Source organism: Pelophylax lessonae, assembly GCF_965119305.1.
Source record: "Pelophylax lessonae genome assembly, chromosome: 1".
NCBI lineage: Eukaryota > Metazoa > Chordata > Amphibia > Anura > Ranidae > Pelophylax > Pelophylax lessonae.
The window spans coordinates 504,667,225-504,691,663 of NC_138768.1; the positions used below are offsets into that span (position 1 = coordinate 504,667,225).

The 24,439-nt window shown below is 42.5% G+C and overlaps 1 protein-coding gene across 4 annotated transcripts in view; it reads left to right on the forward strand.

Moving 5' to 3' along the window:
- Positions 1 to 20,097, forward strand: part of NFIC (nuclear factor I C) — a 272,434-nt gene extending 252,337 nt beyond the window's left edge. For 2 of the 4 annotated variants that reach the window (XM_082243286.1, XM_082243285.1), the window contains exons 7-11: positions 2,088 to 2,216; positions 2,437 to 2,621; positions 2,877 to 3,030; positions 4,376 to 4,461; positions 18,924 to 20,097. In XM_082243286.1, coding sequence (XP_082099412.1) covers positions 2,088 to 2,216; positions 2,437 to 2,621; positions 2,877 to 3,030; positions 4,376 to 4,461; positions 18,924 to 18,941 — 572 coding nt within the window. In that variant the 3' untranslated portion in view covers positions 18,942 to 20,097. The remainder of the gene's footprint in view (positions 1 to 2,087; positions 2,217 to 2,436; positions 2,622 to 2,876; positions 3,031 to 4,375; positions 4,462 to 18,923) is intronic. The other 2 variants (XM_082243287.1, XM_082243288.1) reach the window with 2 other exon arrangements.
- The last annotated feature ends 4,342 nt before the right edge of the window (positions 20,098 to 24,439 follow it).

The window sequence follows — 24,439 nt, forward strand, 5'->3', positions numbered from 1 at the left end:
TCTTCGTGTGGCAAATTCACGCCGTATTTGTGGTGCCATTGGAAGAGAAAAGAATCGCACGGACGTCCCCCAATTTGCCGTGAATCGAGATCGCAGGCAGAACCGTTACGCCAAGATGTGAATGGAGTCTTAGATGTGGTGGCTGCTTTAGTTTTCTGAGATGAAAACAGACACTCTTTTGATAATGGAGCATTTTATGCATTTGTGCATTAAAAAGGGGCAATGTAAATGGGCCTCCATTGTGAGAAAAAAAGGAAGTGAGAGGAGCGGTGAAATGGGTACAATAAGGAAAGGGCAGTGTTTGTCCACACAGGATGCACAGGTATCTTTGTGCATCCTCATAAAGACCAGCCCATTTATGTCTATTAGGACACAGTGGCTGCACGGAAGCAGCCACTGATCCCAATTTGACAGCTGCATAGGCTGATTGGCTGGAATGATGACCCATTTAAAGCAGAGCTCTAGCCCCCTACCAAAAAATTAAAAGTCAGCAGCTACAACTACTGTAGCTGCTGACTTTTAATATTAGGACACTTACCTGTCCAGGGATCCCACGGTGTCGCACCCTATCCGATTTTTCAGCCGCCTCTCGGGTGCTGTTGCTGCCTTTCCTTGTAAGGGAAACCGGCAGTGTGCGGCTTGACAGACGGTTCCCTACTGCACATGCGCAAAGGGCGCTTTGTGAATGCCCTGGCAGCAGGGGAAGGAGGAGGGGGGCCGAACTTGCAGAGTACCTCCCCCCTGAAAGGTGCTGAGTGTGGTGGGGGGAGCAAACAAGCAGAGCTTCCGCTTTTGGGTGGAGCTCCGCTTTAATGTTACTGGAATTTGAAAAGTAATTTGTTCTGTATATTTTCTATCTAATGGCAGTTAACTAAGCTGGCCATACACATTAAAATAATCCAAAATGAATTAGGGCAGGAATCAGAAAAGATTTGATCAAGGCCAGTTTAAACAGGTTTATTTTGAAGAACATTTTTTAGACCTAATTGGCATACAACTACAGCAATCAGCTGTAGTTGTGAAGTGTTTTGTTTTGTTTTTTTCAGCCAACTATGTAGTATTTTAATTGAGCTTTTTATTTGTTTTGTTGTTTATGACTGAACTTTAAAAACAATACATGAGAACATTAAATGTATTTATTTACACTGAAAACTGCAAGCATTAAAGTGTAACTAACAGAATTTTTTTTTTTTTTTTTTTTAGTTTTGGATAGAATGGAGAGGGATTAGACCCTCTGTCAAGTTTTTGTTGCTGTCTGTGCCCCCATTAGGGAGATTCACTCTCCCCAATTGTCCTGTTTACCGTTATTGAAAGTAAAAGAAAATACCAACTTTTGGGTTGACATCAGAACACTAATAGAGGGGAAATCTTCCAATGGGGAAACTAGTTCTGGTGACATATCAGGATTCCCTCACTTTGGAGGCATTTCCTTGCACTTCCTGTTTTGACTATGGTACAGGAAGTGAAGGGAAATCTTCCCAATGGGGCACGGATGGCAACAAAATTGACAGGGTTTTGAAACCCTCCCTCACTCTATCCAATATGAAAAAACATTTTGCCTTTAGTTACACTTTAAAAAGAAAATACAGCCCTTTGTCGGACCATTTCCGTAAATGTTTATAAAAAAAGATATATATTTTTTTTTAGAATTGACCTAAGAATCTCTCCTCTACATTGTCACCTTTTGACAATTTCTTGTTTTGATCTTTTTAGTTATAATGCTAAACTTACTGTATTTCTACCATCACATTTCACTACTATATTTGTATAATTGATCCAGACCTTCAGCTCTGTATTGAGGAAAAAATAACAATTGTTTCACGCTGGCTCTGTTCACCAATAATTGATTACCTTTGTTATTTCAGACCACACCATTCAGTATGTATACTTACAGTACACCACTCATAACTAGTGTGAACATGTGACATTAAATGAATGGGTGCTCACAATATAGTCTTGCTTGTAATGAGATTTTAGTGGTCCAGTGCCATCCCTTATTTGTTTAGTGAAATGTTTCCATACCATTTGCATAAAAGCATATAATACTCCTTCCTGATTTGTTTTCTGTATTGTAATTGGTTGGATAGGAATGTCTCCAACTGTGAAGAAATCGGAATTGGATAAATCACCATTTCACAGTCCATCTCCTCAAGACACATCCCCAAGAATCAGTGGCTTTACTCAGCATCACAGGCCGGTCATAGCTGTGCACAGCGGTGAGTGAAAACAGACAAAAAGGTACTCCCTATTGAGTACTTAGCTTTCTTCAGAGTGCACAGATAAGTACACAGTTTGACATTTGGACAGGTATATTGTATTTTTCTGCCTCAGGCTCTCTTGTTACACATCACAAATCTTGTTGTGTTCTTATTGTTTCAGTTGTTTATTTATTCCTCTCTTTTTTTTCTCTTTTACAATTACCTTTGCTTTACTCAGGTCTGGCCCGAAGTCCCCATACCTCCACAACATTACACTTCCCACCTTCCTCCCTACTTCCCCAGGCTGCCTCCACTTACTTCCAACACACAGCTATCCGCTATCCTCCTCACCTTAACCCTCAGGATCCCTTGAAAGACTTGGTATCCCTTGCCTGTGACCCGTCCACCCAGCAACCTGGCCCGGTAAGTATGTGAGCGTTATCAAAAGTTAAGTGTGCTTTGATAAAAAATGTAGTCAGTTCTGGGTATAAATAATTGTGTTAAAATAAGGGGGAAATTATGATAAATGCTGTAGCTGCTGACATGTGGTTTTCTGTTTATAGTCATATTAATAATTATTTATAGTTTTAAGTTGGGTATTATCCCTTAAATATTCTGCATCTGGGGCTATGCCCTAGACTGTTACTACATCTGCTCTCCCCCCACTTACTATCTCAGCTGAATGGGAGCGGCCAGGTGAAGGTTTCAAGTCACTATATCTCCACGCAGATGCTGGCCCCACCTCCTCCTGGAATGCCCCGTCTTGCATTGCCCTCCGACACCAAATCTACTACTGCATCTGATGGGGGTACCTCTTCACCCACTTCTCCAAGTGAGTACCTTTTATGGCACTAAGGTATTCACAAAATTAGAACAATTAAAAAAATGTACGTTGATAATGCAGGCTTACATGCTTGTTGAGTGTTATTGAGCATGAACTGAGTATTCCTGTGCTTGCTACAACTATTACAATGGGTCTAACCAAACTGATAATGTTGTTGTTACTTGATTCGTAAGAAGATTTATCTTTCATTGGAAAAAAAAAAATGTTCTTACTAAAAGTAATGTGTTTTTTGTTGTTATTGCTAACACGAAGTGCAATGAAATGTTCTTTGCTCTCTGTGAGTGCTGGTATTTTATGGTCACAAAGACAAGCACTTGAGTTGCCTTATTCTTAATTCCCAATACAGAACAGAAGTCATGTAGTAAGGGTAAGGATAAGTTGTTTTATGTATCAACCGATGGGGTTGATTTACTAAAAATGGAGAGTGCAAAATTTGGTACAGCTGTGCATAGAAACCAATCAGCTTCCAGTTTGTTTTGTCAAAGCTTAGTTTTAACAAGCTGAAGTTAGAAGCTGATTGGCTATCATGCACTTCTGCACCAGATTTTGCACTCTCCAGTTTTAGTAACTCAACCCCTGTATGTAGCAACCAACAGATGTACGTATTTATGCCTTTAACCTTGATATCAGTATATCTAAAATGGCTAAAATTTTAAAGATCAGCCCCTTACAAAACTGATATTTTCATTTTGTCTACTCTAGCTATGGATTGATTCACCTGTTTCTCTTCTCTCTCAAAAACTCCAGGGGCAACATTTGCTAAACTAGCTTGTGTAAAACTTTTTGCAAGGCAATAATGTTGATAGCACTCACTGCATCTAGACCAGGGATATGCAAACTGTGGCCCTCCAGATGTTGCAGAACTACAAATCCCATGAGGCATAACAAGATACTGACAGCCACAAGCATAACACTTGGCAGAGGCAGAGGCATGATGGGACTTGTAGTTTTGCAAAAGCTGGAGGGCCACAGTTTGCATATCCCTGGTCTAGACTCTCCTTGTTTATTCTACATTATGCTGAATCTTTAAGAGAACTATATCATAATTTTGCATTGTAAAAGCCATAGCAGTTGGGAAAACTGGTAATTCTGGAGATCCAAGAGATGTAAGAAGCCAGCATGTATATTAGTTTACCAGTCACCACACCAAGCTAAAAGTTCAATTTTGAGTTGATTTAGCCTTTAACATAGTGAAAATGCTGAGAATGCTCACCTGGAAAGTTTTTTAGGGGCCTAGCCTGTTTTTTCTCTTTGTGCCTATGCTTTTATGAACACATTTTGACATCTTGCTTTGTGCATATACTACAGATCACATTCCTTTTTCATTTAACAGCGTATTCTGCACCTAGCACGCCTCCCGCAAACCGATCCTTCGTAGGACTGGGTCCACGGGACCCTGGCAGCATTTATCAGCCACAGGTAAGTGTGGAACAATAAATTAATTTTCTTAGTCAAAATGTCAAGTGCATTTTGCTTGTGAAAAAAAAAAAACAACTGGATTTACAAAAGGCATGCAAGGCCTATAGTGCAAAAGAGCTGGCTTTTTGGGGTAGAGCGAAATGTTGTTTTTTTTTTCTATCATTGTTAAAAACAGTAATGTTTTAGAAGGTCATTTATACATTGTAATTTTTTTCTAAGCCACACTAGGACTTGTTTTAGAATGTGATCTTTGCAGAGTGTTGATCCTTTAGGTGCAAAAAGTTTGTGCACCTACAGGTTGCAGTGACAGAAATGCAAAATGCAGCCCTTGGGTGTGAATAACAACATGGAAACCTGGCCAAAACGGGCTTGTCTTGGCCCCAAGTATTTTCTGGTCTAAGTCCCGGTTCACACTTGTGCGATGCGGTAAGGCTGCGAATTCGCAACCTGTTCCCGCATCGCAAACGCACCTCTGGCAGTTTACACTGCCATATGCGATACGCAGGGGGTGTCAATTAAATGTTGACGACACCCCCAGTTTGATTGCATATCGCAGTGCGATCTGACAGTTCGCACAGGATCGGATCGCACAAGTGTGAACCACTGTGCGATCCGATCCTGATGCGGCTGGAAAAAAGGGTCATGTGCGTGTTTGGTGCGGATACAGTGCGAATTCACCCATACAAAGTGTATGGCTGAATTCGCATCCGCACATCCGATCACATGTAATGAAGGAGCAGTGCGCTCCGAATTACATGCGATCGCCGTACTCGCACAAATGTGAACCGGCCCTAAATAATAACACTGGTTCAAATTCTAAGAGCCTTATTTCTGAATGTAGTTTATTTACTGGTCTGGTTAAAGACCATTCATTTTCCAATTTTGTAGAAATATGTTAAGTTGTAGCTGATAAGATGTGGGCAATGCAGATATATCAAAAAATGTAAGCTGTGATGCTTTTAGTACAGTGGTCTCCAAACTGTGGCCATTTGGTTGCCTGTTACTCTCACTGATACAAGGCACTATTCCTCCCACCGACACCAACGATGAGGCACCATGTCTTCCACTGACCCTAATAACTGAGCATAATACCTCCCACTGACACTAACGAGGGGGCACTATTCCTCCCACTAATACCAATGATGGGGCACTATTCCTTTCACTGACACCAACAATGGGGCACTATTTCTCCCCGTAATACCAATAAAACGTTACGCTCTTACTGCTACAAACCACAGTTGCTGTGTCACTTTTTTATTCCCACTGAGCCTGACACATTTTCCACTCCCACTGATGTTGGGGCATTTTCTACTCTCGCTATCCACAGTCTGGCCCCCCTAAGGTCTAATGGACAGTAAACTGTCCCTTTGTTTAGAAAGTTTGGAGACCCCTGCTTTAGTACAAAATACACTGACTGCAAGATGCATTCTTTAACAAAAAATCCAATAGCACCACCAAGTGTTGTTACTGTGTTTTGCAAGCACCTAGAAATTTGGTATCAAAATGTATTTAATATGTGGGATGTTAAAAACATAATATTTCTCTTACGTCCTCTGACAGTCGCCGCCCGATGGTATTAGCTTTCACTAATGGGTAATGGCACAAGCCGGCTAGGCAGATAATTGATTATCAGGTTAATACAAAAAACATTTTTTGTACCTCAGCACGCCACTAGGGGGCCATCCCTCAGCCATTATCAGAATCCCATCTGATATTACCTTAGTTTTAAGCTGGTTAGGTGTTCTGAACTGGGACTTTATGTCTCAGTTTTCTTTATGTTTTTTTCTGAATTCATGTGTTTTTCTTTGCACAATAGATTTTATTTTCTCTCACTATCACTAGTTAGTCAGGGATTCCTTTCCTGGAGGACTACAAGTGACTGCAGAGCTGGGCCTCGGACTGGGTATCATAGATCCTTATGGAGTCCCAGCCTGCCAAAGAGCGTCGCAGGTTACTGGTACACCCAGGCCTCGCAACGACAGTGCCCCTCCATATGGGGACGAGCCGGCAGAGCTGCACTTCGCAGAGGATGTCTCAACCCGGATCGCCCGCGTGTTCCCAGCGTCTCTCCAAGGCTGACAGCACCCCCACTTAGGGTGGGAGGTCTCCCGATTTTGAGTGGTGCCCGCTGCTGGACTGGTGAGTACTGAACCCCCTTGTCCCTGGGGACGTTTGGGGGGTTGTGGGCCCACTCTTAGGGGATAGCAGGGCTGCTGGTCTCTGTAGGATCTCCCTTCTGGCCGGGTTGTGGTTTTTTCCCTCCCCTCCCTGCCCCCGCTGGGGGCGCTGCATGGGAATGCTGTAGGGGTCTCCCTGGGGTCCCTGCTTATAGCCAGACATGTGTTTGGTGCATTTATTTTGCAGCCGTTTGGAGCGGCCGCCTCTTTAGTGGTTTGCAGATTCTAAGCTCTGTGTAAGGACAGCAGCCATGTGAGAATTCTGCTCTGGATCCCGGTCGGGCGGCATCTTGGATGTGGGCAACATGCCTAGTAAGGGCAAGCACCATTTTCCCTGTGACTTTTGTCATTGACTTTCAATAGGCACTTTTTCTCTGGGCTCAAGGGCTGGCCTCTAGCGATGTGAGGTCACTTCCTCCTTTTTCCGCATGTTTTTCCTGTGTAAAATGTGCTGACACTGACAGGCTGGGGATTTTTGCTTATATCTCGGCCATCATTCGACCAAATCAAATTTTTTTTTTTTGCTAGTGTGTTTTCTCAAGGGGCTCTTTCAGTTGGTGCTGATTGCTGGGGAGGGGGGGGGGGCGCAGGAACCGGCGATTTAAAGGGCCAGCGTCCCTTTTTTCATTTAAGGCAGAAATGGTCTCCCGTGCTTATAAATCCCCCGCACACCTGGTGGGGACTTTGGGTACACCTGAATCCTCTCCCCTGGCACCCATATCTGCGGCTCTGGCGACTTTGGCGTCCCAGGTAAATCTGCTGATGTCGGCACGCTCCTCCATAAAAAACGGCCTGTGCCCTCCCAGTCCTCTGACTCTGAGTTCCAAAGAGAAAAAGTGACCGCACTCAGAGATGAATGAACTTGAAGTATTTATTCCCATTCATAAAAGACAACGGTGCATCGAACAGACATGGACACGGTTGAGATGTTTCACGACTTTGTAAGTCGCTTACTCATATGGGTTATGAGTAAGCGACCTACAGAGAATAAACACTTCAAGTTCATTCATCTCTGAGTGCAGTTACTTTTTCTCTTTGGAAGTTTGATCACTGGACTGCGGATCCGACCAGCACCTGGATATCTGTGCCTCACCTGAGCGGCTTTCCCTGTGTTGCTTGAATGACCTCTGACTCTGAGCCCAAATTGGTTGCCATGGACGATGGTCCCCCTGAGGGGTCCTGGTCCTCCACGTTGAGGGAGAGGATGAGGGGGAATCTTCCTCCTCGGTAGCGCGGGAACGTGCTACGATGGATGCTCTCATGGGCGTCCTTAACGATGCACCAGCTCAGTCAAGTGAGCAGTCTGTTTTGCTCGGGTTCTGCAGACCCCAGACATGTTGGTGTGGCCTAGGCGTTTTTCCACCCGCTCTCCGTTTTTTGGAGGAGATAGACGAACGTTGGTCGGTATCCCCAAGCAGGGGATCACACTGTGTCTAGGCTGAATAAGTCCACCTTGCTGCCGGTAGGGGATTCCCGATATTCAGGGATCCGGCTGATAGGCGTGTGGAAGCGCTTGCCCGCCTCATTTATCTGGTGGCGGGTTCCCTGTTAAAACCTGTGTTTTGCCTCAGTGATGGCCTCTCAGGCGCTTATGACATGGTGCAAGGGGCTTTGCAGCAAGATCAGCTCATCCACACTGCGATGTTCCTGGGCAACGCGACCTTGGACGTGGTTCCGTTGGTCGCCCGGTTGTCGGCGGTGGGGATTGTGATCCACCGCATTACATGGTTAAAGTGCTGGTCGGTTGACCACGCGTCCTAAATGACGGCGTCTGAGGTCCCCTATGAGGGTGATCGTCTTTTTGGGGGTAACTCTAGCTGAGTTGATAAGGGGCTCACGGGAGGTAAGAGTACTCGTCTGCCCCAGGTCACCAAGGGAGAGCCTCCCCGCATGCGGAGGGGGCCCTCCTTCAAGACTCCACATAATTGCCTTCATGCCTTTGGGACGCAGGAGAAGGGTATTCCCTTCTGACTTCGCGGTGGCCACGAGGAGCCGTGGTTGGGTAAGCCAAACGCTGATCAGTCTGGTTCGGCGGCCCAATCCACCTCTCCCTAAAGGGAAGCCCTCCCCGTTGTCAGGGTGGGGGGACGTCTGCTTTCTTTTCAGGAACCCTGGTTGTCCAGCATTCAGGATAGGTGGGTTCACGAACCAATTTGTTCAGAGCACAAGATCGAGTTAATCTCGCCCCGCAGACAGGTTCCTCCCATCCATTCTTCAGCTGTCCCCTGATCGTCTCAAAGATCTCATGGGGGCTTTGCACGGTTTGCTTGCACACAGAGAAATTGTACCCGTTCTTTTTCGGAAAAAGTTTTTGCGGTTTTGACGCCAACCTGTTCATGGTGCCCAGGAAAGACACAGTGTGTCCGATTCTGGACTGGTAGTCCCTGAACCGCTTTGTGCGGGACGTTCAGGAGGGGATCCATCCGGTTGGTGATGGCCTCGTTGAGGCCTGGGGAATTACTGCATCCATCGCCTTGTAGGATGCGTATCTCTGCATCCCTATTTTCGAGGGTCATCAGAGGTGACTTTGTGGTGGCTGGGGGGCATTACCAGTTTGTGGCGTTGCCTTTCGGTTTCGCTTTGGCTCCCAGGGTTTTCACCAAGGTGTTGGCTCCGGTTTAGCTTTGCTGCGTTTTTTGGGCATTGCGGTCCTCGGTTGCCTGGACGACCCTCTTGCAAGGTCGAACTCATATGTGACCTTGGCAAAAGATCTGGCTGTGAAGCTTCAGACACTTCAGGAGTTTGGGTGGGCATCAATTTCAGAAGTCGGCACTGACTACCTCTACTCGTTTCCAGTACCTACATGGTCCTGGACTTTGCTCAATCTCGGGTCTTTCTTCCGGAGGACAAAATTTGTGACTTTGCGGGAGGAGATCGGAGCTCACAGGAATGACGATCTCTCCTCTTTGTGGACCTGCATGCGGGTTCTGGAACGACTGGTCTTGGCCTTCGAAGCAGTTCCGTTTGCTTAATTTCACACCAGGTCTTTGCAAGCGGAGATCCTGGACAGGTGGGACAGGACACCTCAGTCCTTGGAAAGGAGTATTTCTTTGAGTCATCCGGGTCGGATCTCCTGTGGTGGCGCTGGCCGTTGTCCTTGACACTGGGTCGGTCCTTCCGACCTCTATTATGGACAGTTGTCACCACGGATGCCAGCCTGTCGGGCTGGGGAGGAGTTCTGGGCACGTTTTGCGCCCAGGGGACGTGGTCGGCAGGGGAGACTTTGCTACCGATCAACGTCTTGGAGCTCCGAGCGATCAAGCTTTGTCTGTTCCGGTGGTCACCTCAGCTTCAGGGTTGTCCGATGCGGGTACAGATGGACAATGCCACGGCTGTGACTTTATATATACCACCAAGGGGGCACGTGGGCCGGATCGCAGGTACCGGCGTTCTCGGCCGTTCTCATTCCGGCTGTGGAACTCTGGCAGGCGGACTATCTACGTCGCTAGACTTTGGACTGAGGGGAACGGTCCCTACATCCGAAGGTGGTTTACCTCCTGTGCACCCGGTAGGGGACCCCGGGCGTGGATTTGTTCGTGTCCCGTCTCCACAAAGTGGTGGTTAGGTTCGTGGCCAGGGCTCGCGATCCTCTGGCAGACGCCGTGGACGCATTGGTGGTGCCTTGACACCGCTATCGGCTACTGTATGCCTTTCCTCCGATTCCACTGTTCTCCAGGTTCCTCCGCAGGTTGGCATCGGAACGGATGTCAGTCATTCTGGTGGCCCCGGACGGGCCTCGGCGGTCCTGGTACGCGGACGTTGTTCAGATGGTCGTCAAACCTTTGGCGTCGCTTTCTTTGGTCCGCACCATCATTCAAGAGGTGCAGCATTTGGCTCACCCCGAGAGGAGCTCTTTGGCTTCCATGGGACCTGAATTTGGTTGTTGTCAGTGTTACAATAAACCTCTCTTCGAGATCATCAGGGAGATGTCTCTGTCTGTGTTGTCACGAAAAGTTGCTTTTCTAGTGGCCATCACATCGGCTTGCAGAGTGTCTGAATTGGCGGCCTTGTCCTGCCGTTCTCCTTATCTTGTACTTCATAGAGATAAGGGGGTTCTGCGAGTCAGTCTTTTTTTCCCAAGGTGGTTTTCTTCATTCCACCTCAATGAGGATATTGTGTTGCCTTCGCTGGGTACACAACCCAAGCATCCTAAGGAGTTTGCCTTGCATTCTTTGGATGTGGTCCGGGCGGTCAAGGTCTACCTGTCCGCCACGGAGTCGATTGGGCAGTCTGATTCTCGGTTTGTTATTCCTGAGGCACCTCGGAAGGGATTGGCCGTCTTCGCGGCAACCATTTCTAAGTGGATCAGACAGACGATTGTTCGGGCCTATTCCTTCACGGGTTAGGTTCCTCCTTTCCCGGTAAAGGCTCTTTTCTACTCGAGCCGTTAGTGCCTCTTGGGCTTTTCGCCATCAGGCGTCTGTGGCTCAGGTGTGCAAGGCAGCGACCTGGTCATCCGTGCACATTTTCACTAAGTTTTTACAAACTTGACGTTTTGGCATCTTTGTATGCTTCCTTTGGCCGCAAAGTTTTGAGTGCGGCAGTCGTTTGAGGGGACATTATTTTTCTGTCCCTCCTTATGGGGTGTTGGTTCTGGGTTTAGTTCCAGTTTTTTCCTGTGGGCTCAGGTTGTTACTGGCCAGGTTATTTGCGTTACCTTCTAAATTGGTTGCGTTTCTTTCCCACCCCTCATACCTGCACTGCTTTGGGACGTCCCATTAGTGAAGGCTAATACCATCGGGCGGCGACTGTCAGAGGACGTAAGAGAAAATAGAATTTTTTAAAGAATTTACCATAAAATTATTTTCTCTGAGTCCTCTAACAGTCGCCGCCTCCACCCCTCTGGTTTTTGGATCTGGGGGTTGTTGCCTTCTGGTACTACTTGCTACAAACTGAGGTAATATCAGATGGGATTCTGGTAATGGCTGAGGGATGGCCCCTAGTGGCGTGCTGAGGTACAATAAGGTTTTTTTGCATTAACCTGATAATCAATTATCTGCCTAGCCGGCTCCTGCAGAGTGCGCCATTACCCATTAGTGAAGGCTAATACCATCGGGCGGCGACTGTCAGAGGACTCAGAGAAAATAATTTTACGGTAAGTTCTTAAAAAAATTATATTATTACAAACTTGTACATAAATAACGCAAAATTGTTATCAAATACTTACCGTAATTTTCCTTTCCTGGCCCATCCTCACGTCAGCACACAACAGGTTAACACCTCCTCTAGAGCCCTCCGCCAATTGAAGTGTTCAATAACCTAGCCTGCGACAGGCCACTAGGAAGGGAGTCCTGTACCGACGTGAGGATAGGCCAGGAAAGGAAAATTGGGGTAAGTATTTGATAACAATTTACCGTTTCCCTGGCGCAGGAAAACTACAGCACACAACGGGATATACCATAGCTGAATATAGGGCGGGAGAGAACACATGAAAGAGACACTGACCAAAGAAAAGCTGCTAAAGCCACAAATATTTGATCTCTCTTGTCCCAAACTTGCTGACCGCACATCTAGTTTGTAAGGTTGAATGAAGGCCACACAAGAACTTCAAGCCATCTTACATAGATCTTCCAAGCAAACCTGGCATAACTGGCCCAAAGGCTGCCGCCCCTCTAGTCAAATAGACTTGCAACTGTTTCAGAGCAGAAAGGCCTACTTCCTGCATACCAATCTAACCACTCTGGAAATCCAACGTGGGATGACTCTTGAGGACCTGATGGCTAAATGAAAAGATTGTCCACTTTCCTCTTTGACCAAGTACACTATTAGTAACTCGACCATGTGTAAGGAACTGAAATCTTCCTGCTGTGCACCCAGTGACTCTTGTGTGAAAACTTGGAGGTACTAAACTGGATACCACTTTAAAATTGAACTTTAGAGAAAGACGTAGTATCACTATTTCTGGTAAAAAAAAAAAATGACAGACACTAAAGGGCCCTTGCAGGAAAGTGTTTTTTAAGTCTTCAACATCCTTCTGTCTGAAGTAGTTGCTGTCAGAAGAACTCGTTTTACCGTGAGGAATCTAAATGGAAATGAAACCATTGAAGTTAAGGGTGACGGCACCAGTGCTTTCAGATTCAAGCCTTAGTTCCACAGAGAGAACAAGGATTTTCTTTGAGGTCATATATAGATTGTCGCCTGCAAGAAGCATCTGGTCAATGGCTTTTCCACTCATCTGCCACCTGTGAAAGAGAAGATAGAGATATGTACCTTAAATAGAGTTGTATGCCAGACCAAACTCTAGCGCTGACTGTAAATTGTCCAGGATATTGGCTAGAGCAGAGGACACAGGAGATAAATCTGTTGGTTAAAAAATAAAACAAACTTATTTCATATCTTCTCATATGTTGTGTTCAGGAATGATCTTCTGGTCTTCATCAAGGTCTGAACAACCTTAGAATTCCTGCACCTCTAGTCTGGCCTATTTTATTTGACCAGAAATGGGCTTGGTGGGGCTGATGACATCTGGGAGAGTAGTGAAAGCCTTGGCCTTCTGTTAGATGGAAAGGACCTGTATGGCATGGACTTCTTTTTCAGAAGCACCCTTTTATTCAAGGACACTGGAGAGAGACAGAGATCAAACGGAAAATTCCATGGCACTATCAACAACATATCCTGTTGCAAATATCATAAACTGCGTGTTCAGTGGAGTCTCCCTGAGAACTACTGTTGAAAAGCCTCGTGGGGGCAATATTGGTTTGAGGCACTTATTGAAACATATTCTGCCTAATCGAACCAATAGTGAATTTTGCTTTCCTGGCAAGAAGACCGTTAACTGGCTGTAAGTGGCTATCTGCCCAGAGAAACATTTCTATAGAAAGATGCAACAGGAAAAGGCTTCTGGTGTCCCCTTGGCAAGCAATGTAAGCTACTGCGGTAGTGTTGTCAAGCAACTTCACTTAGGCCCCCTTGAAAAAGATCCTGAAAGGCTTGCAATGCTAGAAAATGCTTCCTTCCATTCCAGATAATTGGGGAGTCTGCATTCCACCTGTTTCTTCAGATTGTGGACTCCCTGGCCCCAGAGACTAGGATCTGCCATCAGAATCATCCTATCTCCTAGGCTGAGAGACATGCCCTCCTGAAAGAAGCACGGTGGCGATGTCCAAAATTCCAGTTCTTGTTGAATTTGTATAGGCACAAAGGTTTTCTGATCCATAGACAGCCCCTCATAGTCTAAAGGAGGCAAATTGAAATGTTATCATGTGCCACCTGGCCCAAGGTACCACCACTGTCAACAATATCTTCAAAAGATTCCTGGGGCTGTGCCAATTCTGTAAAAGGCAGACACCTGAACTGGAAGTGACATCTGGCCATTGCAAATCCCACATGCCTCTGGTGCTCAGCATTGATCGGTACATGAAAGTATAAGTCAACACTAACTGGTCCTTCTGTTGAACTATCCCTGTGACTGTCTGCATGGACTCCATCTTGAACCTCTTAGTGTGTATGTACACATTTGATTCCTTTAAACTGAAAAAGGCTAGAAGGCTCCTGCCTTAGGTGCTAGAAAAACTGGCGAGAAAAGCAACCAGATTATTCTTTGTTTCTGGCATCACTGGCATGATGGTCTTGTAGCAGTATGAATTCTTAAACGTAATCTTGCCAACAATTTCTCTTCTGAGATCTGTTGGTCATGAATGAAATAGATTCACTGGTCAACTTTGGAATTCTCCATTGTACTCACACCTGTATTCTAGACCCACTGGTCTTTGAGGATTGTCGTCATAACCCTCCAGAAGGAGGCTACAATCATCAACTTCACTCAGGCCTCTTGGCCCCAACTGGAAAAGACAATTTAGGCGCACCTTCAAAAGACCTTTCAGCCATCTTAGCAACTTGCTCTGGACTTGATTTAATGTAAAAAGTAACTTTGAGGCACCTCCACTGTGATCTGTTAAATCTGCAGCCTGTCCTTTAAATTTTGGTCTCCTGCACCCTTCTAAAGTTCAATAGGCTTGAGTGAAAGATGGCTGTCTCCTCTTACTAGTCCAGACTTTTCTTCCGGTCATTTGCTAAATTTGGTTGTTCAGCATTTGACAAACCTCCCATTATAAGAAATGTTGAAGGCTTATGTTGAAGTTCCATGTGCCCTCCAGTAGAATAACCACAACGTTCTCATGGCTGTGACTGCGTGTGCCAGCGCTTGTACTAGGTCTATCAAAGCATCAACCAAAAGTCATCTGCCAGGTTCAACTCCTCTAGAAACTGTGCCAAATCTTGCAGTTTCCAGTCTTGAATTTAATGCCATTTCTAAACAGTTTATATATCGAAATGAACGATGTTGCTGTTTGACAGGCAAAACCTGTCACTGTATAGATTCTCTACAAGTCTCATGGCCATATCACCACAATTTCTGAGTTTCAGATGTGTCTGTGCATGAGTGTTTTTGATGCATTCCAATGCTTTCTCAATGCATTTTGCCACTTTCCAGATGTGTTCAATACAGAAACAATGTAACATATTCTACTTTGTTGACTGCACTAGAATGCGCTGCACTGGTGTGAACTAGGTCATTGGAATCCAAGTTAAACACTGTCCATGCGTTCTTTATGCAGAATAAAAACGTACTGGACTACATCTGGTGTGAACAAGTCCACTTTCCCATCCATTGGATCTTTAACAATTTCCCAATTTCTCTTTGAGATTATTAAAGTATTCTGTAAAGACAACTGAGTAATATAAAGGCAAAGAAACTTGATGCGCCAGAGGCTGGGGGGCAAGATCCACCCCTGGAAGTACAGTGCATAAATATGAATCAGCCATCTTATTTGGATAAGGCTTAAAGAACATGTTACTAAAATTGGTCTTCCGGTGAGGTCTATGCCATCCTTCATCAACAAGCTTTTTATGCTCTGTCATTATGGGAAAAGAAGGGTCTTGGAAATATCTGCATGCTTTTTGCGGTAGTAGGGCACCTGGCCCCCGGTACTAAAGGAGCCAATGAGATTGAAATCAAAAGTATGTGCACCTGACCTTTCTTCATCCATCCTTCGACTCTTATGCTCTTTTTATGTGGTGTTTGTGGCGTGGATATTTTCAGCGTACTTTCTGCTATAGCCTTCTCAATAGAGTTTAGAATTTTGCACATCTACATCCTTGTGAGGCAATCTGTGCAATTTAATTTCTCTACCACTGCAGACTGCATGCAGGCCCAAAATGCACCCTGAGCTGGCTGAGGCATTTCCTAGCATGCTGGCATAAACGCATGTGAGCCAGTGCCAGCGGGAAGTATGAAAGCCACCCTTTGGAAGACTCCGTGGGACGCGGATTGTCCTGGGCATTAGAAGATGATTGTTAGTGGGTCTTGTGTTTTTTGGTGCATTTGTTTTCAGGGTTTTTGCTCCTAAAATAATGCAAAACATATTTTGCAGTCTTTGAGCACTCTATTAAAAACATGTCCCACGTTGCCCCCTCCTACCTTTGCTAGTCTTCTGTGCCACTAACAGGTGTGGCAAGCTCATAATTGCACAAAATATATAGAGAAAATCATATTACCTCTCACCATAAAACATGTACACTGTCTATTTAAGACTCATCTGCCTTCATCCACTTACTTTAGAAGCAGCAGCAGGTGAGCCCATACAACACATCTAGAGGCAGACAGCAGACACAGTCAGAGTCTAAGACAAAACCAGTCAGACCGTCAAACCCACAATAGTACACAGCATAGCAGGAGAGCCAGGACAGCACATCCACAGGCAGACAGGAGACAGTCAGAATCTGAGACAAAACCAGTCAGACTGTTCAATCTCCAGGAACACACTGCACAGCAGGGAGCAACAGCAACAAGTCTTTACCTGGCAGAATGGCAGAGAGAGAGAGGGAGAGAAGTCCTTTCTTCTGCAGACCTCCAAGACTGTTAACCCCATTGCCTGGCAGTTACCATCCCGTGCTCTCAGGCTGAAAATAAAGCCAGGAGAGCAGTGCAATGCGCTGCTTATACAAGACAAGAAAAAACTCAAGTGGAGGCAATAACGACATTGCAGAGCTTTTATAATACAACACCTGCACAATGTCAATGCTGTTTAATCCTCTTAGCGGTATTCCCGAGCGTGGCTCGGGGTTAAATTTCAGAGCCAAAAGCGGTAACCCCGAGCCACACTCGGGGTACCGCCAGAAGCATCGCTGGATCCTGAAAGCGGGGTTCCTTACCTTGTCACCGGGATCCAGCGATGTATCCCGGCGGTGTCTGGCGTCGGTTCTTCCACCCGATCCTCTCCGTGCCCCGGCTTCTGTCTCCTGCGACGTGACGTTCGCAGGGGGGTGGAACCGGCGGCAAATTCAAATGTAAAACACACCAAACACACTGATAAAATGCAAAATAAAATATATGTATATATATACAGTATATATATATATATATATATACATACATACTGTACATACTTTAACTTATTTATAGTTTTTTATTATATTTTAATTTATGATTTTGTGTTTCAAACTTTATCATACCCGAGATGTTATAAAGAAGAACGCACAGTAAAAAAAATCATATGTAAATAGTTGGTTTGGGCTGCTCATTCTTAAGAATTACATGCAAAATAATGGTACCGCTTTCAACACCTAAAATCCGAAAGAATCATACCGCCAGGGAGGTTAAGCATCACTTGCCTGTGGCCTGGCACATAGTTTTTAGGTACTTGCAGCAAACAAAGTACTTACCAACTGCCATCAACAGGTGGCATGGAGCATGACCAACAAAGAAGAACACTTCAGTTGGGGGAGGGGCTGTCTTTTATTTAGCTAGCTAGAGGTGGTCCTGTGGGCTCCAGGGGAGGTGTTAACCCGTTGTGTGCTGAAGTGAGGTAGGCCAGGAAAAATAGATGTACATACATTTACATTATTTTAGCCAAGATATAAGCATCACAGCTAGCTTTAATATATGAAAATCATGTATAAGTATGCCACAGTAGTGTTTCACACTGTTTATCTATATGCCATTGCTAAAACTTTGAAGACACATTGGTTGAAAGGAGTAGAGCATGTTTACTTTGCAAAGTGAATTTTCACTTAGTTTCACCTAACTTCCTTAACTAAGAGGAAATTCACGTTGTAAAAAATAACCAATCATGTGCAAAGAAAATTTGAAAACAGGATTTTGGCTCACACGATTGGATAATTGAAGTTAACACAGCTTCATCTAATAAGCCAAGTAAACATTCACTTTGTTTAGTAAACATTTTATGCTCCTTTCATGAATCAATCCTCTGTGTTTTGGTGGTGAACCATGTTTTGTACTAAAACACATTTATGGTGAAGGTAAAGAAAAAAGGAGGTACCACAAAAGGTTGAACTTAAACATGAAATATCTTTATCCTTGTGAATGTATATCTGCCATATGCTTTTTCATCTAAATATTTCCTTTCTATACTTTAATTTCTGAGAGACTACCATTGTTAAATATAGCCTTTTCTAATCTCTATTATCAACAATCAAATTTCCATTGCACTCTAGAAATCTGTATATTTATAAATAGTGTGAGACAATATACAGGCCAAACCTAAACAATTTTATACTTTTGGGACAATGTCCCTTCGTTCACTTTATTGAAGTATCATTTTGGGTTTGGTACTAAAACTGGAAAGTGCAAAATCTGGTGAAGCTACAAAGAAACCAACCATCTTCAAGTTTTATTTATTTTTTTTTACTTTTTATTACTATGCACAGCTGCACCAGGCATTGCACTTTCCAATTTTAGTAAATAAACTCTTGCTACATTTCAATCACTCCAGGGTGCGACAGAGAGCTGTGGAGCGGTGCAGAAAATTACATGCATTTTTCCACACAGCAATTCTCCGCAGCTGCCACCTGCGTTCTAGTGTGAACAGGGCACTTTGAAAACAATTGTTTTTTGTGTGCTCTGCTAAAAATGCAGATCACCGCACAAGTGTGAACTAGCCCTTAGAGTATAAATGATAGTTTTGCTGTTATGTATATGTATTCTACATTAATGCTTTAAATATTTTTTGCTACCATTATTAACACATTGGAATATATGTTTCAGAACTTGTATTATGCCCTTCTTTTGGGTTTAGAATACAAAGGAATGGCTGCAGAAATGTAATAACTTTGCTATTAAATTTGTTTCTTACAGTCACAAAGAACTTTTCAACTTTGCGACTTGTTACAATTTTTTTTTTATTCATTTTGCAGGTATCTTTTTTAAAGCATTTTGTATTAAGATCTTATGTTCCTAGTGTTTTAGTACCACCATATTAACACTGTTCTTTAAGCATGTTTTTGCATTTTGTCCAATGTAACCTTTTTACTGTGCCTTTTCCTTAGTCTTGGTACTTGGGATAACAGCCTTGACCTACCTCCCATCTACTGGAACCATCAGAAAGAAAATGAGGTTTTTCTTCATAGGTCGAAGTCCATATTGATAAAATGATGTTTTAAAAGAAAAAATGCTGTTACCATAGTGGAGAAGTCCTCAGAAACCTGCAGCTGTTAGCTCGAGATTATGACAACATATTTTCCTATACTCTGATGGACCCTTCTCTTCAGAAAAAGAAACAGGGCTATTGTTTTTGCTTCAGTGATTATAAGCAAACATATATGATTTTAATCTCCTTTTATTCAGAATTCCACTCACAAAAAGGTTGACCATCCAACCAGCAAGAAGGAAGAAGAACAATAATCTTCCTGCGGGGATATAAATATTATAGAAATAATATAATTTCATTTTTTAGCTCTGCTTTATCCCATAAATGTTTAACCTGTTTTTGCCTGAAGGACTTTAGCTATGACAGATAGGCATTAATCAGATACTCACAATGTTGTGATAAGCACCTTAGCCTTCTACCTGGGCCTTGTCTGTAACTTCAGGTACATATTGATCCAGACACATGCTCAAGTTTGTTAGTCTGTACTTCTTGAAAAACCTGTATCATAATGAATAATTTTTGTAGATATAGATATATCTGTGTGCATAATGCAGTATGTGTAGACAAAATATATTTCTACAGTGCCTTGCAAAAGTACTAATTCTTTTTTTGCAAGACATTGTGCAGTTGTCTTCTTCACATAACACATTATACAAACAAATATTAAAACATATACAGAGATGGCAAATTCTGCAATGTCTTGAATAACAAATCCTATACTGAAAATTTGTTTGCTGAAATATATACTCACGCACTTATACATCCTATACATATATATGGCTGCGCTTCACAGAAACATCAGTCACAATAAAGCTGCTAATTGATATATATGCCTATATAATATATATATATATATATATATGGTCCAGATAGATCTAGGAGTATCTCACTTTCCTGATTTATTGCCAACATCTTTCAGGCCCCAGACTCCATTTTCTATTCTTTTCTGTGTGCCTCTTCAACAATGTTTCTCTCTATCTCATTAACCAGCAAATGGTTTATAAATATGACCTAATGTCAGATTAAGTACAATTATCACATGGAACAAAAGTTTAGTGTAGGATTTGGTATTCACTAATAAGGAAACTGTTAAATGGTCTCAATGGCACTGTATAAATCATGTGTCTGTGTTCATGGTATGTGTGTATGTATACACACACCATACACAAAGTGTACAGCGCAACAGATACCTTGAAGGATTAGGTGAATTTAATTTGATTATTGCGCATTACTGCTAATTTTTGTGTATTGTGCATGTCATCAGATTTATATGTACAGTATGTTCATAGGTTGTGTGTTGACATCTGTATACAGATACATTCAGTGTACAGGCAGTGGCAGGCACTGCAAGTATATGTACATAATTTGAATGAGTGTCATAATGACATATATATATATATATATATATATATATATAGACACACATGCAGCTCTATTGTATATGTGTTTTCACATGGAATGGCCTTTGCTTTAAGCTACACATAGATTAATTTACATAGGTAACAACTTTTAAAACAAGAGGAAAGCCTGAAAGATATCTACTAATAAAAATGCCCCACAGTGTTTTCAAAACAGCTGCCACCAATCTACTTTTCTTAATATTATAATATTATACAGCCTGTTGCCGTCTGTCTAGTGTGTACAATATTCATACAATCTAACCAAAAAAGAAAGAAACTAATGTTCACACTAAAGTTATATTATTTTAAAATTAAACTTAAAATGCCACTTTAAACAAATAATAATAACAATATTATTTCGGACAGCGTTGGAAGAGGTCAGAACCTCTGTCAGGTTTTTTTTTGATGACTTTGTACCTGGTATGGAGGATTTCCCCTTACGGCCTCCCCTTGTGACAGTGGTCTCTAAAGTAGGAAGTGAAAGGAAATCTCTTTACGCTGTACACAGACAACAATACAAACACATTACCGCTTAATGACCAGAGGTCTTTGAGGCTTAGATACCTTGACTAAATTTTGCAAACTCCATATACTTCAGAATGCATCAGCTAACTAAACATGACTCGTATCCCCATCTAAATCATTTTTACATTTTTTAAGAAATATAAAGGTTTTATTTGATTCCCCGTTGTAATAATTACCCTGCTCATATTATTTTACATCTAACATTTTTAGCCCCGTTCACATATGCCCGATTTGACATGTCACTTCACAGGTCAAATTACAGTCTATTTCCAGCAATGGCACCCTACCTTTCGGCGCCGCACCGATTTCCAAAAGTAGTTCCTGCACTACTTTTGCTGACTTTGGGGGAGACTTCAATAGACATCTGTGCATGAACCCGCAAAGATATCTTTCAAGTTGCCTCTGAAGTCAGACTGAAATGCAGCTTTAAAATCGTGCAAGTTCAGATGAAGTCCCACGCTTTCAAAGCCACATTCAATATGTGAAGGAGGTCATAATGAATATTTTACACACTGTTAAACTTTGTAACACTATATATTTTCCTCTTTGCTTAAAGTGGAACTTTACCCATAACAACTTGATAAAATCAGTGTTCTATAGCAAGAAACATACATTCTCGATAAAGCATTATGCTACCAAAATTAGTGTTTGCTGTAAATTGCCTACAGCATTGTTCCTGTTTCTTCTTGCTGGAGGCCGCCATTTTGCTGAAGCCCACAGGGCAGTAATTCTTTAGGCTGTCCACATATCGACCAGTGCCTAAGAATAGAGAGCTACTGGCCATGTGCAAAGCAGGGTGAGGGTATTACTGGACTTAATACAGTTTAGGCACTTATTTTTAATGTTTTACATAGATAAACCTGCAAAAGGAGCCAGTCTGAAGTGATCTAGCAGGACGTTTCTGAGTAAAGTTTGTTTTTGGATCACTGTGGTTTGTTGTCATTGTGATCACATGATTTGAAACCACACTGATAGTTTCTCAGTGATTTATCATGTAACTAGGAGCACACACAGGTCTGCACTGCTAGTACTTATCTCCAACTTAACAAATGTTCATATGGCATGGGAAGCTGTGCTTAAAAGCTGTGCATAAAACATTTCAGAGGCTAAGGACTCGGGCAGCAAAAAAAAACCTGTTCTAACCATTCACTCTTTTCAAAACTGGTTGAAGTTACACTTTAAAGCTACAGTCAGGGAAGTAAAAAAAAAAAAAACCCTTGAAGTGAGACTACCCTGCACTACAAGGTAAATGCTTGTTAAGTCATTGGGTAGAAAAATAAGCATAGAGAAAGTTCCCAAACACCGCACACCTAGCAAAGCCATTAGTAAACAGGTGAAAGCAGCCTCAGCCAGCTTCTTCCAAAGCCACACCCCAATGTGTTTCACCCTGCTCTCCAGGATTTAGCCCTGTAGGCTAGGTAAAATGCATTGGAGCATGGCTTCATATGAAGCTGGCTGAGGCTGCTTTCACCTGTTTACTAATGGCTTTTCTAGGTGTGCAGTGTTTGGGAACTTTCTCCATGGATATACACAGTACGTAAGGAGTTAGATGGACACTCAATGCATGAAACATTAGATGGATTTACAGAAGCTTGAATGAAAACATGTCTGATGCATCCAGGGTGTGGACAGACCTTCAAGGTCCTTAAGTACAAGGCAGGGTTGCTGGCCCTGCATTGAACCCGTGTATGTCAGAGTGTGACCACCGGCCAGAGCACCAAAGAAAAAGGCTTCAGGTAACTGGTCGTACAGCATGGTGGAAGCCTTCTAGAGTGAGAATTAGAATAAATAATATAGCTGACTGCTCTTCCCCTATGCTTAATGAACATTTAAACCATTCAATGCAGGGTGTTGTGGGGAGACTCACTGCCCAGAGTGAGGCTTTAGATTCAAAAACACGATTGAGAATGTTAAAGCCATGATTAAAAATTAAAAGTGCTTTTCATTAAATCACATATGGACATTTCAGTATTTGGTGATTTTTAAGAACCTCAGAATAGTTTTATCTGGTATTTTATATTCTACTAGAACTTTTTGTACAAAGACAGGTGAATCTATGCTAGATATGAAAACAATCCAAAGAAGCCCACGTAACTTGTCTTACAAAGGATCGCCAAATATTGTACTGTAGATTTATATTGTTTTTTTATCTGTTGTACATTCAGTTGCATTTTGTATACGATTTGACAAATAATGATGAGGTCCTAAAAGAAAATGACTAAACACTGGCAATGTTAGCGATAACTACATAGCAGCACTATTAATTTTTATTTGTTTCAAACATTAGAAAACATTTTTAGCCTTAGCAACCTTTTTTTTTAGTTTGCATTTTAATGGCAAGGTTAAACAATTACATTACTGTAGGAAATTCTAAAACACTAGAAGCCCTGATTTTAAATGTTATATGTTGAGTCTGCTTAAAAAAATGACACATGAGTGACTCCTCCCTTATATACAGGATATAATGCTCATTTAGTCTCTGGGACCTCCATTAGAGAGGAAGACCAACCATATCCCACAGATCAGTGGCTGCTGGTAATGTGTTTTACAGGATACCTGCAAAAGAAGAAGCAGTTTTTGGGGTACAGTTGTCACAATACCAAAACTGTCAGGAAGGAAATATGCATGAAGTCATGTAGGTAATCCTCTCTATTAAAGCTCCCCTTAGGCTAAATGAAAATAATATTCTGCAAATATGGGTTGGGGACACTACATTTCATTTTTTTTTCTTTTGGCCAGGGCTTTAAATACTGAAAAGTCATGAACCTAAAGGGATGCTAAAGAAAAATCTAAATGCAAAAATATTGTTTGGTGGTGTCTGTGTAAAAAAGTTAATTCATTTCTGCTTCATTTACACTGGCAGTGCCAAACCTGAGTGTGCTAGAATGACATTTATAAATGTGCTAGAGGACATTTATAAATGCCTATAAATGCTTGCAATGTTTTTTTTACCTACATTTGCATGTATTCACTTTAGATGCTTTTAGAGAAAATAGAATTCTGTGCATTTGGGATCCAATTAAAAATTCTAAATGTCAAGCAGGGACTTCTAAAACACAGGAAAAGGTGATCTGGGAGCATAATTGTTTATATTTCCTAGATAACTTCAGTGTGAACAAGGCCTTAAACTCTCTTTTAATATAAATTAAGGAAAATACAGCAAGCAAGCCAGAATTACAATGAAGTTCATGTAACAAGACACGAGAATAAAACCCTAGGAAATGTTGCTGCTATATTGATTTCTGTTAATACAGATATTATATATGTATAGAAGCAGACTAATGTGACTGGTCATACAGTATCTTAGTATGTTTGTCCACATGTCAAACACCTAGTGAAACTGTAGACATAAACATTTTAAAACAGTAATACAGGGTCCCTTAAAAAAATGTTATTTATGTTTTTGTATATATAATAAGGCTGGCATACATAGATTTGGCAAATGTGTGTCTTTATATATGTGCAGATTGAATGTCATCAAGGTTAATGT